Raw genomic sequence first — 19,243 nt, 5'->3', positions numbered from 1 at the left:
AATCCAAAAATAGCAAATCAAAAAATGCATTTAATTGGGACCAATTATTTGTGGCATGCTATAACATCCCTATAAGTGGGATAATATTCTGCAATGTCCACTGCATGTCAGAATTGCCATGATATGCATGTGAGAAGTGGCCGCAATATACTCATATACCTAGATTGCCACCTATAGCTGAAATGCACATATAATCTAATACATTTAAACAAAGGTTGACTTAACTGCTGCAAAGCCAACAAATAACTTATAACATCTAAGGGGTTGGAATTATATTCCGTATAGACCGACTAATATACTTGTAATCAGTCCATTGGCTCAATTAATATAGATTTCATATCACAAATGCCATGTAGGAGTAGGAGATTGACATCCCATACTATCACCCTATCCCCCCATATATTCCCACCATGTTATTGGACATTATTGGCTATTCATTAGGCTGCAGGTAAACATGCACATGTGCTGTCTGCAGTGTATTCAGCAAATCTCTGGGAAGAAAGCCAAATCTTCAGATATACAATGTTGCAGTGTCTCAGCGTCTTGTTATAATGTTAGCAGCACATGTAGCCATTTAAATCATAAGGGTATTTGCATTAGCTTTGACACTAAGAAAATCCATGCCCATATTAGGGAGTATCTGGGAAAGAAGCCAAATTTTAACAGCACACATGGTGTGTATAAATGATTCTAAGCTTGCTGCTGTTCATGCAGCTATAAATAAATAGGATCTAACATGAATAGCTGGTAACTTAGTGAGTCTAGCAACAGCTCTAATCAGTCACATGGTATACACTATCTGAGCCTTACACTAGCTCACTAATAATGGTTGAATTCAGCAGTATAAGTTATATGAGTATTAAGTTTGACTTAATTAATATAATATATATGAGCATTACATCAGCTCAATAGAGATAAGTGTCTCTCATACACAGCGCATATATCAGATGAGTACTAAGTGAAGTATTATCTTCTTTTTACATCACATCACATCACTACAGACGTTTGAGCAGTAACATATCTGCTCATGCAGCAGTAAAATCCCTGCTGCTGCCAACGTACGTTTCACAAATGAGAGTTTTTTCAAGGCAACCAGAGCATGTTCTGTAATTAATCTTTATTAGGAGAGGCAGCCTATCATAGCATCCCTCTGTGATCACATGTTATCCTGAGCCTATGATAAATGCAAGGGCACACAAGCCAATCATATCTCTGTCATGGAGAGTCTCAATGAGAGCAAAATCAAGTGAGCTGGGCTGTAGAGCTAGCACTCCTTACTTGTAATGCAGGTGGTTGTTTACCTGCAGCCTAATGAATAGCCAATAATGTCCAATAACATGGTGGGATAATATGGGGGGATAGGGTGATAGTATGGGATGTCAATCTCCTACTCCTACATGACATTTGTGATATGAAATCTATATTAATTGAGCCAATTGACTGATTACAAGTATATTAGTCGGTCTATACGGAATATAATTCCAACCCCTTAGATGTTATAAGTTATTTGTTGGCTTTGCAGCAGTTAAGTCAACCTTTGTTTAAATGTATTAGATTATATGTGCATTTCAGCTATAGGTGGCAATCTAGGTATATGAGTATATTGCGGCCACGTCTCACATGCATATCAATGCAATTCTGACATGCCTTAGATTTTACAAAGGTCTATGTTAATGTTGAGTTGTTTTTTGTTTTTTTTCTTTCTTAATGTGAACAATGATTGTGTGTTTGCAGCAACCAAATTGAGCAAGTCACTAAAGAGAGAGACAAAATAAAACAGGACCTGGAGAAAGCAGAAAAAAGGAACCTACAGCTGGCTGATGAGGTGGACGACCATAACTCTGTCATGGAGAGTCTCAATGAGAGCAAAATCAAGTGAGCTGGGCTGTAGAGCTAGCACTCCTTACTTGTAATGCAGGTGTACTACACATGCTTCTGCAAAATCTAGTCCTTTCCTGTGTATATTGTTGGGTTCTCTTACAAGCTGTTTTTGTGTCTCATTTTGGTGTGTGCTGTATATTATTTTATTGCCTTATTATGATTTATTTTATGTTATGCAGGGATTTGGAGCAGGAGTACAAACAGAATCTGTCAATGATTCGATTAGAGCTGGAAAACGAGAAGGAGCATTTCATGCAACAGACCGACCAACAAAAGAAAAAACTGGAGACTGATCTGGCTACTTTACAGATGGAAGAGGCTTATCTGAGAGACAAACTGAACTTATCTTTAAAGGCATGGCCTGCTTACTTTCCTGTTACACCTCCCAATTACACCTTATTTATCATATGCACATTGGCATCACCTTTCAATGACCATTCTCAGCCTTCTGATATTAGGAGGGGTGGTATCCAATTAGAGGCGATAACCCGTTTTCTCCTTTAAACCTGCCGACACATTAGGCAAAAATGATTTTTTAATTATCTGTGTTTGGCCAATAGTGACGTGATCTGTGGGATGAAAAAGTAAAAAGTCTTGGAGATTGGGTTTAAAGTGGTGGGACAGGGGGGGGGGCTGTACAGATGGGACAGGTATTTGGGGGGCTGTATGCATGGGACAGGTGTTTTAAACATTGCAGGTGCAAGTGGAAGGTGTATTTTTAAATTATTTTTTTTAAATCCCTATAATAACACAAAAATATACTTAAACCCTTTATAATGAACCCCTAATTTAACTACAGCATTTATTTTGGCCAATTAACACACTTGAAGAACACACTTCTATACAATTACCTTAGTTTACGTTTGTTTGGGGTACAGTCTGTTACCCCATTTTCACCTGTACTTATCGCCTGTCATCCATGCAAGAATTATCATGCAAATTGGTTATCTCCGGTTTTGCAATAGGATAGCACAATAAACGTGAGCACGCAAACATGTGATAAGCGGCAAATTCGGGCAAATGGTCCGAAATATGTTCTCCTGAGAAAACCTTTTTATTATCGCGGCTAATTGGATACCCCCCTAAAAGTGGAGCAAAAGCCAACTTTGTTCTAAAACCTAATTAATTGTATTTTCATCTGGTAGGGTTGTGCAACAAAATAGGTTGAAATATAGGCTAGAGATCATCTATTTGTTTGTCTAGATTGTAGTGTACATATTGTGGTAGCTTTAGGGACAAATATCTTATTCAGAAAAAAACTTTATAAACCCTACATGGCCAAAAGTATGTGGAAACTGCTTCTAATTAATGTTTGGCTAATTCAGCCAACCCCTTTTTAGCAAGTGCATACAATTAAAGCATAGTGTATTGAAATTAACATAGTTACACATTAGCAGCAAAATGGGTTCTACTAACGAATAAAGTGACTTTCATAGTGGCAAAATCATAGGATGACTCTCTTCCAATGGATCTTTTGTTAATTTCAATCTGGCTATACGTGCCCCAGTCCTCTGTAGGTGCTTTACTGAGTGGAAACGTCTAGGAGCAACAACAGCTAAACCGTCACGACGCAAAGGCGCACACTCTCACAGAACTGGACTGCTGAGGGCCGAGGCTTGTAGCATATAAAATCCGCCTGCCTTTCACTGCAGCACCCACTACTGAGTTCCAAACTGCCTCTGGAAGTAATGTCTGCACAGGAACTTTGTGCTTTGTGGATTGGGTGTTCATGGACGTGCAGCTGCATACAAACTTCAGATCGCCATGCGAAAAGCCAAACAATTAGCTGGTGTAAAGCACAATGCCTTTGAACTCTGGAGCTAAAGGTCTGGGGCTGTTCTTCATGGTTACTCTAGGCCCCTCAGTTCTAATGAAGGTAAATCTTAATGCTATAATTTTAGTGACTTCCTAGAGAATTGTGTGCTTTTAACTTTGTGGTAACCAGCATGACAACGCCTCTATGCTCAAATGAGGTCCATCAAAAAAATGGCTTGCTGAGCTTGTTGTGTAAGAATTTGACTGGCCAGCCTCAATCACTTTGCACCCATATTGGGGTGTGTGGGGAATTGGAATGTAGGATGTGAGCCAGGTCTTGTTGTCCAGCATTTGTGCCCGACTCCTAAATGCTTTTGTGCCTGAATGAATGCGAATCCCTGCTACCTTGATTCAAATTCTAGTGAAGGGCCTTCCCAGAAGAGTGCAGGCTATTATAGCAGCAAACAGGTCACAACTCTATTTTGATGCCCATGGTTTTGGAATGAGATGCTCTGCAAGCCCACATGGCTGTGATGCTCAGGTGTCCACATACATTTGACCATGTAGTCTATCATTGCAATGTTCTTTCGCTCCTTCATTTGCAAGCTGGATAACATTACTCTCATTTTGCAGGAAAACAGCAGGTTGCAAAAGGAAATGGTTGAGGTACTTGGAAAGCTTTCTGAATCAGAAAGTCTGGTGTCAAAGCTACAGACCAGTATAGATCACATGAAACACAAGGTAACTTTGCCACTCCAGTTTGTAATGTTTGATATATTACTGTGTAATGTTTGTGTGTGCATTTGAGCAGAGGTTCCCAAACTCCACCATTACAGCCCATGTTTTAAGGATAGCCATGCTTGAGCAAAGGTTACTTAATTAGTACCTCAGTCAATTTGATTTAACTATCTGGACTGGAGCAATGATATCCATAACCTGGACTATAATGGCGGAGTTTTGGAACCTATGCATTAGAGGGAACAGGTAAAGTATCACCTAAAGGTGTAGAAAAGGACTCTGCCCAGGGACTGGGGCTGCACATGTGCCAAACTTGCTTTATATATTTTGAGTTCCCGTTTGAACTCGCTGTATTGCTGGAGGCCGGGTGCGTTGCAGTACTCATCCTCTATCTTATTACGTGTGGTTGTTGAGCTTGGTCTGCAGTGAAGGGATTAGTAATAGATATGAACAAGTACTGCCCCTTTTGTTGACGACTAGGGATGAACAGGTCATTAGCTCAGCCTTTTTCCATTGTATTTGGAGTGGTAAAAACAGAAAATTAGTCTTAAAATCCCTTAAAAAATCAAGTCGGAAAGGAGGCATTCATTTCCCTCAACTATCCCTTAATAATCAAGAGGCTATTTACCATTCTAGCCATCTTCACATAATCGATATGCCCATTTTGATATAGAGCAACATTGTTAGCAGGCCTCAACCTGACCAGGGTTAGGTTTAGGCTGCGGGGGGGAGTGTTAGGGTTAGGATCCTTCCTGACAGGTGTCAGTGTCCTAACCTTGTTAGGATGCCGCCATCGGGATTCTGACCGCCGAGATTCCGAGCGCTGGCATCCCGTAACCCACCTGACTGTGTTTCTGCATTTGGCAAGAAAAGCCATCCTACCTTCATGTCTGGATAATCCCTTGCTGATGACCATGAGGGCAGGGTGGTTTAAACTTAAAATATGGGGGCTTTATGCCTCCTCTTCATTCATGCTCCCCCTGCTACATTTCCCTTTTTGTCTTTGTCATCTACAGGTTTATCTTCTATTAGGTTGTTGGTGGATAGTGGGACTCACAGACCTCTGACCTTTGCCCAAGCCACTGGCCGGTTTGCTTTTTTATGTCTCCAACATTTTGGCCATATGGTTTTCCCTAATCTTCCTCCATCTGGGTTAATGCGCTAAACAATGCATTTCTGGTCATACATAAACCTTGTAAGCCATCTCCTTTTATTATTCCCTCATATGTACTCTTCTCTCGTGAATTTCCGACAGGTTTTATGGCTTAGCAGGAGCAGTTTCCCCAGCTTCAGCTTGCTCAGATTTTACTGCCCTCTCTCACTCGCTCTGTACAATGACCGCAACAACTTTTTGATTCTGTATAAAATATTTGGGGGGCTTTTTATCTCCCTCTAGCGCTTTTGTGATTGGATTAATGAATTCCCCTAAGTGTCTCAAATGTGCCACTTCTTCTGCCACACCGGTTCACTGCTTTTGGCACTGCCACTTGATAAAACAATTCTGTATCCAGATGAAATAATGTTATGTCGGATTTGATTAAACTTTTTCCCATTGACTTCAGAGTGGGTAGATTTGGGGTATCCTTGGCTCCAAAGTTCTAATGACTGATGGTAACAGGAAACTCTTCAGTTGCTCGTAAGTGCATCTTGCAGTAATGGCCGCTCTCTCCTGCCCCTCTCGTCCTTTTTCAAGAAAAGTTTTTTCTTGTATTTAAAATGGATTGGCTTGAGTTCTCTCTCCACAGAGGTATATTAAAACAGTTTTCACCATTCGGGAAAGTGAACTAAGGGCCTGATTCAGAGCCGGACGCTATTTGCGCTCACTCGTTCAGAAAAAGGGGCTGGCTATTTAAATTGACCGTTCGCTCTTTGCGGTCTGTTGACGCCTCTATCTCTGAACGAGCGAACAAAACATAATTTTGAAAACAACGCCCCCTGGCCGCTCGCATCATACGTCATGTCCGCTATTTATTAGATTAATCGAGTACATTGAAAGGCGTATGAACTGCTCGCTATTCTTGTGGTTGGTTTTTCCTACCACAATCATGCGAGCAGTTCTGACTATAAAACAACCAAGTGACGTGGTCGATGACGCTGTTTTATTAATTATGCACACCCTTAAAACGCAGTTTTGACCGTTTGGCACGCCTGCGTTCGGATCTCCACTCCCCGTTTTCAAGCACCTTCCCCTGTTACCACCCACAAACGCCTCATTCTGTCACTCAAATTAGCAAGCATTCGCTATTTAGCGAACACACGATTTTCGGCCACACTGACTGGTTCACGCATGCGTATTACAATCCGTACGCATGCGCAGTTGGGCGAACATCGCTCGGAACGAACGAGCGGCCGCTTACGACCGGCTCTGAATCAGGCCCTAAATTCTTTACCTGATGCCACAAAGTCCTAAAGTAAGAGCTGCTTCCAGACCACACAATGGTATGAAACCTGAATGTGACTGAGTGCCCCCCCCAATTCAGATAGGATAGCTGGTTAATCACATTGTGTCCCCTTGATGGGGTCTCCGTCTATGCCTTACATCCCGTTCCCTATAGTGGAGAGGTAGCTACAACTTCGTCTTTTATCCTGACCGACTGTGACCCCTTACCTTTACTCTACCCACTGCCCTCTGTGCGGCAATTGGTTGCTGCTCTAGGTTCCTTCTCCTACCCTAACTGCTTCTTTCCCTCCTTTACCCTTCCCCATTTCTCTTCTCCCCCTTTTTTTTTCTTGTTGTCTTTCTCCTTTTGTATACTCTGATCTCTGAGGTTCTCTGCTCCAAGCTGCAATGAATGGTGGACGATGAAGAACATATGGTGGTTTTTTTTTTGTTTTTTTTACTGTAAGTCAATGTGGACTCTCTTCTTGATTACATTGTGCCTTTTGCCATTCCTGCTGTATAGATGGCACATATTGTTCTGAACAATTTGATTGTAATAGTTTTGTTTTTCCTCACAACAGTCTCTGGTTATTACCGTGTTATTTTACCATTGTTTGTATTGCCATTATTCGCCCGATAAATACAATTGTAGTAAAGGTATAGTGAGTGTGGCCCGGAGGGTGGGGTGAGCGTGGCCCGGAGGAGAGGTTGAGAGTGGCCCGGAGGGTGGGGTGAGCGTGGCCCGGAGGGTGAGGGCGAGAAATGCAATAATTGTAAATCTGAGCCTGCTCCCCTGCCAGTGTGAATTGGATGTTTATATGTTTGAGACCTATTGCTGTAATGAAGCTAGGTGTGTAGCTTCTGTGTTGATGACATATGAAATTCCTATTGTATTGTGTAACATTGTACTTTTCATTAAAACTTCTGTAACATATGACCTCATGAGACCCACAGTTACAGGCTGCAAATACATACATGACTTTGGTGATATACGTGTGCTTGTGTTACAGACACTGGCTGATCCTCCTAATGCAGAGCTGTTCTCACAGGAGGAGACCTTTGCAGAAATCATCCGGCAGTATGAAGTGCAGTGCAGGGTGAGTGACAGCTTTGTTCTCTAATGTTCCTGTAAACAGCCCGCGCATTACCTGGGGGCCCCTGCATTACATGAGCCCATGCGAAATAACCAATTTAAAGCCCTTTCTGGCTTTTCTATGTGCAGCACATGTACATTATCCTTACTCATTCCATACGTGGTTTCCTGCTCTCTATATAAAAGGATAAGTCACCACTGGCTAACATACACTATAATGAAAATACATTTAGGTTCTCTACATGCATAGAGCAAATGTTTAACATTGATTTATTGGCCAAGTTTTATCATTATTGAAAACTTCTATTTCACCCATTTGTGGTATCTGTTGGTAATACTGAATGTAGTAACTAATTAGTTAATAAAGGCATTTAACTGTTATATACCTTTTTTTTTTTTTTTCAATATTAATGTATTACTACCTTGGGACTGCTCACTGTTATTGGAAACCCAGAGAGTAAATGTGAGCCTGTGTGGCACCTTGCTGTGACTGAGTTTTCCTGCATGTAGAGTTTTAGCCAAGCATCCATGTTTTCACGTCTCCTGGTCATTGTCTGCTGGAACAAAATAAAACTGCAGATTTGTGCTAGCCATTGGGAGTGGTCATTACTGCCTGTATTGCATTGCATAGTTTTTCTGCAGCAAAGACAGTACAAGGCGACAATACTGGTGTACTCTGGGGCCTTTACTGTCTAAAAGAAAAAGTACTGAAGGCATGTGGACATCACGTCATCTCTACAGTAATTATTGCACTATAAAGCATACACACTAGACGATATGCTCCCTGAGCGATATCGTCTAGTGTGTCCCTGGCAGGGTGTGCTCAATGCCGTTCATGACATTGAGCACACCCGCTGAACGATATAATTAACGATATCGTTCAGCGACCGGCTCACTCCCCCATTCCCCAACATGCAGCAACCGGACGATATCGTCAGGTTGGCCTGCATGTTTACCCGATGAACGACTATGATGAACGACCCGCGGGAACGTGCATCGTCGTTATCATTCATCATTTTGGTGTAAAAAATGGACGATATAGTGAACGACTGAACAATAACGATATTGTTTATCGTTCAGTCGTCCACTTTATCGCCCAGTGTGTACGCACCTTAGACTTTTGCGAGAAGTCTGTTTCAAAATATTTTAATATGTTGCTTGTCTTATGCTTGGATGAAAATTGTAGCCTTACTAAGATCCCTTTGCATGCAGTTTGTTTGTGATTTGAGAGTTTGCTTTGTACATTGTTGTTCACTGTTGCTCCTTTTTCTGCTTGTATTTGTAAATGGTGTTGGGTACGAATGATTGACATTTATTATATCGATATGCTCATCACGTCGATAGTGACCAGGTCTACATTCATGGATAATATGGCGATTTGAATAACTGTAGACCAAACGATCCCTGGTGGTCTTATTTTTTCATGCAATATAATAATATAATGGCAAAGCATTTGCAGTAGGATTTGAGGCACATTAAGGCTTGTGTTGTATAATGTGCTATAATCCATCGTCTGATCATTGCAGTGTAAACTAAAACAATGAAAGCAAAGTGTTTCCTTTTGAAACAGAGTTAAATAAGCCTTACTCACCCAACACTTGATTGGTGTATGTTGATTTTACCTGTGAAAGCAATAACCATAGTTCTAGTTTGAATCTGAGCTATACTGAACCTTTTGTGTATACTTACAAATAACGTAGGAATTGCGCGATCGGAATGATGAAATGCAGATTCAGCTTGAAACTCTTCGATCCCAGCTCAGCGAGAGCAAATATTCACGTTTGTTGTCCAGGATGAAGGACAACAAACTTCTACACCACAAGGCGAAAGAAAAGATACATCACAACCATAGTAATTCTGGTAATGTATCTGTTAACCAGGCAAAAACACTTCCCATAATTTGTGTTGCCGTGTCCTTATAATAAATATTTATCTATACCTGTCCCATCAGATACACCTACCAAGAAAGGGTTCTCTTCGAGGCTCAGGAGAAGTGTGTCTGCTGCAGGTTCCAGTGGTAAGTAGTAATGACCACTTCTCTGAATAGGACATGGTCTAAAATTGTACTCGTCTTTGATCAAATAACCACATTTTTTTTTTGTATATGTGGTAAGACACATCCAGACGTGAATTTGACCATTTTAAATTTTTCAAGTGATCACAGCAACGTGGGTGTTTATAATGGACCTGAGAAAATGGGACCCATGACTGCGGTCAGCGCTAGCTATCCCTGACCAAGCTGCATTCTAGTTTGATAACTTTTGAAATTCAGATGGATTTGAGAATAATAAGTGTGTCTGCTCTCTGAGGACTTAGGTCACCATCTGATAGATAGGCTGCCTTGAATCGATGACTATAGGAAATGGCCTCCAGAGACATGGGAGTGCCAACTATTTATTGGGTCTTTTATAGACCACTTTTTTTCAAAATTGTTGGAATCTCCCATTTTCTCAAGGAGGAGCTTTAGAATCAGTCCTGAGGAGTCTTCAGCAATCAACCTGGTTTTACCTTAAAACAAAACGGCGGTTTAAATCTAGCAGCTATGTTCCCGAAATATTGCCACTGTCCATGTCTTGCCAGTTATAGCATTTGGGTCTAAGGCTCCAGAATAGTGTCCCATTATTTTCTAATGTGCTGACAAGTCCATCAATACACTGTAGCAGCAATTACAATAAATATAATAGCCTCACAGTGGAACGTTGAATATATATAAGCTGAGGCAATGGAAGACCTGCCTGGCATATATGGATTGTAGTTGTAAAGCATTGTATATTTTAATGAGGTGGTGTTTATTAGGGCTGCCGACTGTCACATCTGAAACTTCTCCTATGACCATGGAAGCTGAGCTGACCAAGCATCAAGTCAAAGAACTACAGCAAGAAATACAAGACCTGAAAATACTACTTGAAACAAAGGTAAGAGAAATATTCTGTTGTGTTACAATAAATGGAAACCATGCCCCAAATGTGTCGGTAATACTAGAATTTTAGGTGCATCATGGGAAAATTGTGATGGCATCACCAAGGACTCCACTTAATTTTGCAGTCCCAGAATACTGGTTTGTGTGCATAACATTCTGCAGTGTCAGCTTTCACGCATCAGGAGCTTTTCATAACTGGCGCAGAGGAGTGCAAGGCCCGGGAGCACCACAGGTAAAGGCTACATAGGCCACTTGGCAGCATCTACACTGGCAGTCATGGCCTTGTATGTGTGCCTCCGCCATCTCCAGATTTCATTGAAGTAAAGCCTAGTATCATCTATTTTCTTGGAGTCTACAACCAAACTTATGTAAAGTTTTTTCTAAACCAAATGTGCTAGTCCTAAATGTCCTTTTTACATGTCCAAGGTCCCATCACTTTTTTTTTTGATAAGCAATAACATGATCATCTTTTTATTCTCATTGCATTGAACATCGTAATTGTAATACATAATTTATTTATTACCAGTTATTTATATAGCACACACATATTCCGCAGCGCTTTACAGAGAATATTTGGCCATTCACATCAGTCCCTGCCCCAGTGGAGCTTACAATCTATATTCCCTACCACATGCGCACACACATACACACTAGGGTTAATTTGTGTTGGGAGCCAATTGCCAGCATATTTTTGGGAGTGTGGGAGGAAACCGGAGTACCCGGAGGAAACCCATGCAAACTCTGCACAGGTAGGGCCGTGGTAGGAATTGAACCCATGACCTCAGTTCTGTGAGGCAGTAATGCTAACCATTACACCGTCATGTGACTATGTACTGTTTAAAGAGAAAATGGCTAAATCTTTTACTGACATGGTAAATTTGAAGCACATATTGGACATCAGAACATGCTAGTTTTCGCTTTAAATTTTAATTTTACTTTTTCATCTGTGTGGGACACTGGAAACAGCTGGAGTATGGGCACATTAAATTTAGCACTGAAAGTCTAAACTCCTCCCCCTCCATACCCCAATAGCCTACTAAATTCCGTTTTTTCAAGTGCCTATTGGATTTGGACTAATTTTCCTAATCTATCATTGGCAGCTACGATTTTTAGGTGTTTTCTCTATAGGAAAGCCTTTCAGTGCCTTTATTTCGTCAAGGCTAGTCAATTCAGTCCTGGAAGAGCAGAAGGGGTTGAGATTCGATTCAAATCTCTTTTTAGTCCAGACAGTAGATCGATTTTTTTGGCATATTTGGACCTTGCATCTCTAAGCATCAAGGTACGGTTGAACAGGTTCATAATGGAGTTTTTTTCTGTGTAAACTGTAGTACAGAACGAGTTCATGAAGTCCATGGACAGCAAAAACTTGCATATTCATATCTAGAAGGACACCATTGCCTTCTCAGATTTGCCATTTAAACCCATCTTTAGGCTCTAGCTATTTGACTAGCCACAGTGCTGGGGGTGTTCCAAATATAATGACAGTGAAGGCTACCCTTTTGAGATACAGAGGTGTGTGTCATGTCCTACTTGGACAATCTTCTGAACAAGGCTGGATCTCCAACTTTTGTTTCGGGATCACATGGAAGGACCTTAGTTTCTCAGGGATTAATCGTCATTTTCAGGAAGTCCAACCATCCTAGCTCATGGTTTTCCTGGGGTTACTGACTGACACTTGACAGCAATGAATATTCTTGACAGTGGTTAGGATCCATTCTTTATATGGACTACGGACATCTGTTAGCTCTGACTTTTTTTTTTTTTGCATGGTCTTGTGGAATTTGGTCTTGACCTTTTGTGGCAGTGCAGTTTGATCTTGATCTCCCTCAATAGTAACGTGCAAACTCATTTGGAAATGGAACAAGTAACTCCAACAATTGTCCAGACAATTCATTAAATGGTCTCAAAAGTTGCAGCAGTGGGTCCTCTGGTGGTTGAGGCACCACAACCTCTATAGAGGTTGCCCTTTCACCATTTGGGATTGGCCAAATGTTGACAGTGGACACCAGCCTTCAAGACTTGTGGTTGTCACCCTTCAGTGCCTCTTTCTATGACTGTACTGTTATCTTAGGGGTCGATTCAATAATCTCTTCCCCCAATACTAACAGTAGCTCTAGATAAGGTGAAGCGCTGTTGCTGCCGCTTTCACGTTCCTTATAGCAATGTTTAGTGTTCTAATCCGCTTTTGTGAGGTAGGGCCATGGACAAATCAGAGAGACCATGCCACAGCAATGACATGACTCATCATTAAGGAACCAAGAGCTCCATTAATAAGAAGTGGAATACTGAAAACCATTTTCTCAGCTGGCATTGCCTGGCACCTTGGGGAGTGGTCTCTTCACACAAAATGCTTTGAGGCTTAGTAAAAAGATGGGGTAAGCCAGATGTTGACATAATGGCATATAAGTTGAACTACAAGTTGAAACTCTTCTACTCATGGACAAGGCATCCAAGATTTAACTTCTTTCTTTCTAATGCTTCAGTGGGTCCTTAAGAATGAGTGTTCAGGTGATTCTGGTAGCATGGACTGGCTGTGTAACGCAGACTTCAACAGGGCAGGGGACCCCTTAAGGCATTTAGTTCTAGGACAAGATCTTTTCTGTCAGAGACTTTTGTCACCAATGTTCAGCTCATGCCTTTGAAACTATGATCCTTGCAGTCTCTCAGACATCATGGTTCAGACTAAGTTAAAATTGACCTTCTTGCAAAAAGCAAAGAATTGTCACTGGAAGGGGTTTCTTACCTCCTCTTTTCAGTTGGCCCTTCTCCTGCTGTACTTGTCTCTAGCAACTTAAGGCTAAGATCTGTATAAATTAATTTATTGTCACTGGTTCTCTCAAAGAAATCTGTTTCCCCTCATTCCCCGATAGTACTTTGGCATCTCAATCTGGTATTGAAGCCTTATAATATCTTCTATTCAAACCTTTGGATTCAGTGGAGTTAAAGTTCTTTACATGGAAAGTCTGCTATGATGATGATAAGAGATGTCGGCAGTCCTCTAAGTAGACCATTGCTAGCTGGATTATTTTGGTTATTCATCAAGCTTCCTTTGGGACCAGACAGCCTTTTCCTAAAAGTGTGGTGGCGCATTCCACTTGATCATCGTGGCACTGGGCCTCAGCTGAGCAGCTGTACTGGGCAGCTCTCTGTTGTTCACAATTCTACAAATTAAAATTTTCCATCCAAAGGGCCGTATTCAATTAGCGGCGAAAAGTCTGAATCCACGGAAAAGTATTGCGGATTACATCATTTCGCCAGGCGGAAACTTTTCGCCCTTTTCAATTGCTAAGACTTTTTGCGTACCCGAAAAGTCAATGCAATGTAATCTGCGGACAACTTTCGCCTATGCATAACAGGCGGAAAAAAGTGTAGAATTGCGGTTTTGGGGTGCAAACTTCGGGAAGCCCCCCTGCACCCTTGGGACAGTCCCCCAAAGATTAAACTGTGTAAAAAAATTACAAAAAAAAAACTTTAGAACACCCCAAACAAGTACTTTGATTTTGGGAGCGAAAAAGTTCAAAGTTGGGGGATAAACTTAAAAACAGGGGGTTCCCCAAGTATGGGACATGTGTTTTTTTGATTGCAGGTGCTTGCTGAAGATGCGTTTTTGGCGTCATTTAAAACTTCACTTTTGCAATTATAAACAATGCTTGCACCCATTTTCAAGTACCCCAAATTTGACAGGACTACTTATTTTCACCAAAAAAACCTGTTTTATGCCAGTCTTCACCACTTGTGCAAAGGCGCTATATAGAGGCAATTGAAAGCACTTAAGTACCCCAAATAGCTCCAGGGGGGCTAATCGGGGACATCTATACTGATCCCCAATGTTAGTGCATCTTTTGGGGGGTGTCAGACTGATTTCCCCATTTCTGACAGCACTTTTCGCCTGTTTGTTTCGCCGTGACGCGTTGTCGCGTCACGGTGAATAGGGCGAATAGCGGGGGCGTGCCCGATAAGTTTCCGCAGCCAAAACACGCGATGTAGGCGGAAAGTACTGTACATTCCTCCGACGGCGGCAAAATTATCGTGTCTAATTGAATACGGCCCAAAGATGCCAGTTTTCGGCATAAGGTTCTGCACACACATACTTCTGAGTGTACCCTCCCTTTCAGCTTTCAGACAATCCCAGTGTTTCCAGTGGTTTCCATTGAATAAAAAGAAAACTGAAGTGTTATGAAAATCACATTTTCTGAGTTAAATTTGTATAAGGATTATGCCATAAAGGAAACATTCATCATAGATTTTGATTTGTGTTATATTACTTTGCCAATGCTGTGATCTGATCTCAGCGCATGTCTGTAAAACGCTAAAGTTCACAAATTTAACTGTCATGACAGCAGCTAGCTAGTGCGAAATATCTTAGCCCATACATGTGTCTAATATTAAATATTTTGAGCAATTATCCCTTAATCTAACCACCAATTGCTGACATCCCCTCCTCCACCAATATATACAACTCCACCTAAACCAGAAGGCTGGAATACAGCACAGTGTGATTTATTTAGCTGTAGCTCACAGTCCAGGATTAGTTTGTACCGCCCTGTTTAACAGAGCACTATGGCATGATGTGAGCTCTGTGATGGGATCTGACATCCCATTATCAGTTAAGTCCAGGGACGTGCAGTGAGGTCAATGGATTGGGAGGCACTGGCAAGTATCAGAGCTGGATATGAACCTGCCCCACTTGCACAGACCCCTCACACACACAGATTTCCCATAGCACAGATCCTCCTCACACATGTCTCCCACTAGCACAGAAGATCCCCCCTAGCGCGCGCGCGCACACACACACACACACACACACACACACACACACACACACACCTGATCCTCCTTGCCTTCTTCTTCTTTGTGTTTTCTCTGTCTGCATATTCCAATTTCCTTCCCTCAGTGCTGCTGAGCTCCGATGCTTGAGTGCTTCCTGGACTGGTCACCTGATCGTCGAAGGTGTCCATCAGAGCTCAAGGCATGCCCCCTCACAGTGAGGCATGCCTCCATTAGCTCTCTTTCTCTGTTTTATTGGCTGCTTCGTGGCCCAGTCCCCAACTCCAGGCAGTGTCTGAGCTATCAAAGGTGAGACTGAGCTCTTACTGCCTCATCTCTTCCTGTATTTCCAGGGAGTGCTGCAATTTTTGAGTTTTGCCAATAAAGAATAAGTTATAAATATATTTTTTGTATTATTCTAATCATTTTTATAGTCAAAACTCTGCGGTCTGACAGGGAGTATGACAGGGGAGGCTCTGTCTACCCTGACTGCACGTCCCTGGTTAAGTCTTAGGGGGGGATTAAGTTAGCCCCATTTAGTTATCAGGGCTCAGGCTTTATTGCCCAATGCTATTCAATTAGGCTCCCTTTTTCACCCGGTAGCTTTAATATCTGTTGACCTGTGTTATCGCCCGTTAACTCGTTTATTTATCGCCCGTTAACTGATCATCACCCGATAACTGCGCAGTTAACGAGAATTTGTTTTTGGGTCTCAAGAGATCCGAAAAGAGAACTTTGATAAGCGGAGGGGCTGGCGATCAATTAGCACCTGTTAAGTGAACTGGGCTAATTGAATTTCCCCCTTAGTTCTAGGGTGCTTTGTCCTATCCGATCAGTGGAACAGCAGTGACACAGCATATTTCACCATATATTATAAAATATATGTGGATTAGACTTTTTTTTTTTCTTTTCTTCTTACCTCTGGCATAGTCTAGTACATACACACAACCCCAAGTGACTATTGTCAACTCCTAGATGATTCGGTCTTCAGTAAATTTTTCAAAGATGACCCATGTATATGTTGATAGTTTGTTCTAGGTGGCAGGGGTAGGACAGTTACGGTTTGTTAGTAGGAGAGATGGCTTGCATACAGGTTCCCCTAAAATGTAGTTATAACTTCTTTCATATTGTTTTCAGAGGTTCACCAGCTTATGCACCTTTAGTTGTGAAGAGGAACACCCATAAATACCAATAAGACAATACATTTTATATGGATGAAACAGAAGATCTATATGGTTTGTGTTTGATATCCAAAGGCACATTGAATACAACAAGTAAACTGGGACACAAAGGAGACCTACTAGAGCCAACTTAGTCTTCATGCTAATGAATCTTTGAAGAAATGTCTGTTTTTATTAAAATGTTTGCATTCTTTTAGGTCAACTATTATGAGAGGGAGGTAGAACTGATGAAATCTAACTTTGAAAAAGAAAGAAAAGAGACCGAGCAGAACTTCAAGTTGGAAATCAGTGAGTTAGAGGAACAGAAGGCCGATCTGGAGGAGCTCAACGCCAAATATCAAGAGGTTATAGATGGTTTGAAAGAACAGCTCCCAAATGCTGCTCAGGTTCATGAAATGGAGAGGAAGTTTGAAAAAGAGCGAGCTGCAATGGAAGAGTATTATGCTAAAGAAATCTCTTCACTGGGACAGCGCCTGTCCAGTGAAAAGGAACAACTGGAGGAGGAGCTAAAGAGGACACACCAGCATGAACTACTTTCAGTGAGGTCTGATATCACATATTTACTCTATGGTATTCTAGACTAGACCACGTTCATAGAACAGGTGATGAGTTGTGTCTGGTTGCACTTTCGTCCCATTTATTACTGATACAACCTAACCTGCTTTCTATTTGCTTACAAATGCTGCTTGTGGCCATAGCGCCTTCTGTTTACCTGTGTTTTCTGCAGCTGGACTGCAATCTAATAATGCATGTGGGTCATATGAATAATTACTCAGACGAATGCTGCTCGTCATGCATGGCAATGCATGTCCTTTCTCTTTCTGTAATCGTATACCTGTCATTATAACATCAACTTCAGTATTAAATGTAAATATCCACTTGAACTGCACTTTTTTTTATTTTTTTTGTAAGAGAAAAAAAATATTTTCTCCCCCTTTTTTTTTTTTTTTTTTTTTTATACCACCTTTAATTTATAGGTTTACCACACAATGCGTGTCCATTTTGCTGTCAGAGGTGGGTGGTCTGTTCTGCTGCATCCCATCCCTTCTGTCAGAAGAATGATACCTTAACGCTGGTCACTTGTCACAGGTTTTATTGATATTAATTTCTAGTGTTGTTAAACAAGACACCAAACATTTCCATTTTTTTTGCTTCAGATGTCATTTTTACCTATACATGCATCCAGTTAAAATGATTAAACCTATTTTTAATTTGTGCATCTAATTGTCTTCAGTGTATTTTTATTTTAACTTAGATTACCTTCATGACACTGACACAGTTACTGCATCATTTTAATAGGGCTTTCTGCTCTGTAGAGAATAGGGACACGTACATACTTCCCAATATTTAGACACCCAGAAATGCCCTTATTTGGGGAATACTCATGAAAGCTCCACCCCTTTAGAAGTCCACAAATTGGGCTGTCATGTTACAGGGCAGTTGGGAGATATGCCTGCGCAAAGTATCTGACTTTTCCTAGCATTTTTGACATAATCCTTTATTTGTAATTGAAAAGTGTGCACAAGCATGATGATGATTCAAAAGCATGTTATACAATGCAGAATGTGCATGTGCTATTGAAACAGTGCTATATTGCTTTTAAAGGAAATTAAGTGCTCTAATTTTTTGGGGGAAATTTGCTACTAAACTGCTAACTTAACACACGCTTCTAAGAGATGAGGCTACGCTGTGGCTGTGAATGGTTCTGGTTGGAAAATGTTGCGCCTAGATTTAAATCTGCTGGTTTGCTTTCGCTAGAACAGAGGTTTCAATTACAGTCCAGGTTTTAAGAATATCCATGCTTGAGCCCAGATGCTTAAATCAAATTGACTGATGGTATTAAGTCACCTGTGCTAAAGCATGGATATCCTTAAAACATGCACTGTAATGGCGGAGTTTGGGAACCTCTGCACTAGAAGTAATTGTGGTTTTATATATCAAATCTAAAACAGACCTCTAGTCCATGTATTGAAAAACATGTTTTATATGTAAAGTGGTGGTGTTTTTGTTCTAAATCTATTTACTGCATGATGGAGTCACATTATTTTGAGAATGTTTAGGACAACATTGTAGTATAAGGTTATGGTTTATGAATTGGTACTGGTTCCAGTTCATTTCCTCTACTTGTAGAAGGGGTGCTCCTTTGCTCCTTTGTATCCGTATGGATTCCAGAATGTTAAGTTGACCACAAAGCTTCTGAAACTGCTACTCATTAGGCTAAATTTGGTGAGATCCAACCATTTGTTGCTTGTAGTGAAGTGGCTGCACATGGAGGCCAGTAGGGGCCATCTTCCGACTGCATTAACAAACATTACTCCTGTTACATTCTGTGGTATTTAAATAGGACCCAAATTGAGGGGAATGTCACGATTCCAGCATGGGTGGGATATGAGTCCCTGTAACATGTGCCCTGTCAGTGCTGCGTGTAAAGATGTGTCCACATAAATCTATCCTTCATGCGCTAGAAGTCACATTACACAATTGGTGAGTGTCATGTGACTCATTAGCGCAGAGCGTCTTTTTGTGCA

General features: G+C 41.2%; 1 protein-coding gene across 4 annotated transcripts in view; it reads left to right on the top strand.

Annotated features, from left to right (window-relative positions):
- Positions 1-19,243, top strand: part of NINL (ninein like) — a 172,109-nt gene that overhangs the window by 107,062 nt on the left and 45,804 nt on the right. For all 4 annotated transcript variants that reach the window (XM_088477366.1, XM_088477369.1, XM_088477368.1 and 1 more), the window contains 8 exons: positions 1,735-1,875; positions 2,061-2,235; positions 4,270-4,377; positions 7,765-7,851; positions 9,548-9,707; positions 9,799-9,864; positions 10,644-10,762; positions 16,913-17,259. In XM_088477366.1, the coding sequence (XP_088333492.1) occupies positions 1,735-1,875; positions 2,061-2,235; positions 4,270-4,377; positions 7,765-7,851; positions 9,548-9,707; positions 9,799-9,864; positions 10,644-10,762; positions 16,913-17,259 (1,203 nt within the window). The remainder of the gene's footprint in view (positions 1-1,734; positions 1,876-2,060; positions 2,236-4,269; positions 4,378-7,764; positions 7,852-9,547; positions 9,708-9,798; positions 9,865-10,643; positions 10,763-16,912; positions 17,260-19,243) is intronic.

Source organism: Taudactylus pleione, unplaced genomic scaffold, assembly GCF_031769625.1.
Source record: "Taudactylus pleione unplaced genomic scaffold, aTauple2 ptg000201l, whole genome shotgun sequence".
In the NCBI taxonomy this organism is placed as follows: domain Eukaryota; kingdom Metazoa; phylum Chordata; class Amphibia; order Anura; family Myobatrachidae; genus Taudactylus; species Taudactylus pleione.
Note: the sequence above shows the minus strand (reverse complement) of the source record. Positions and strands in the feature narration are given on the sequence as shown.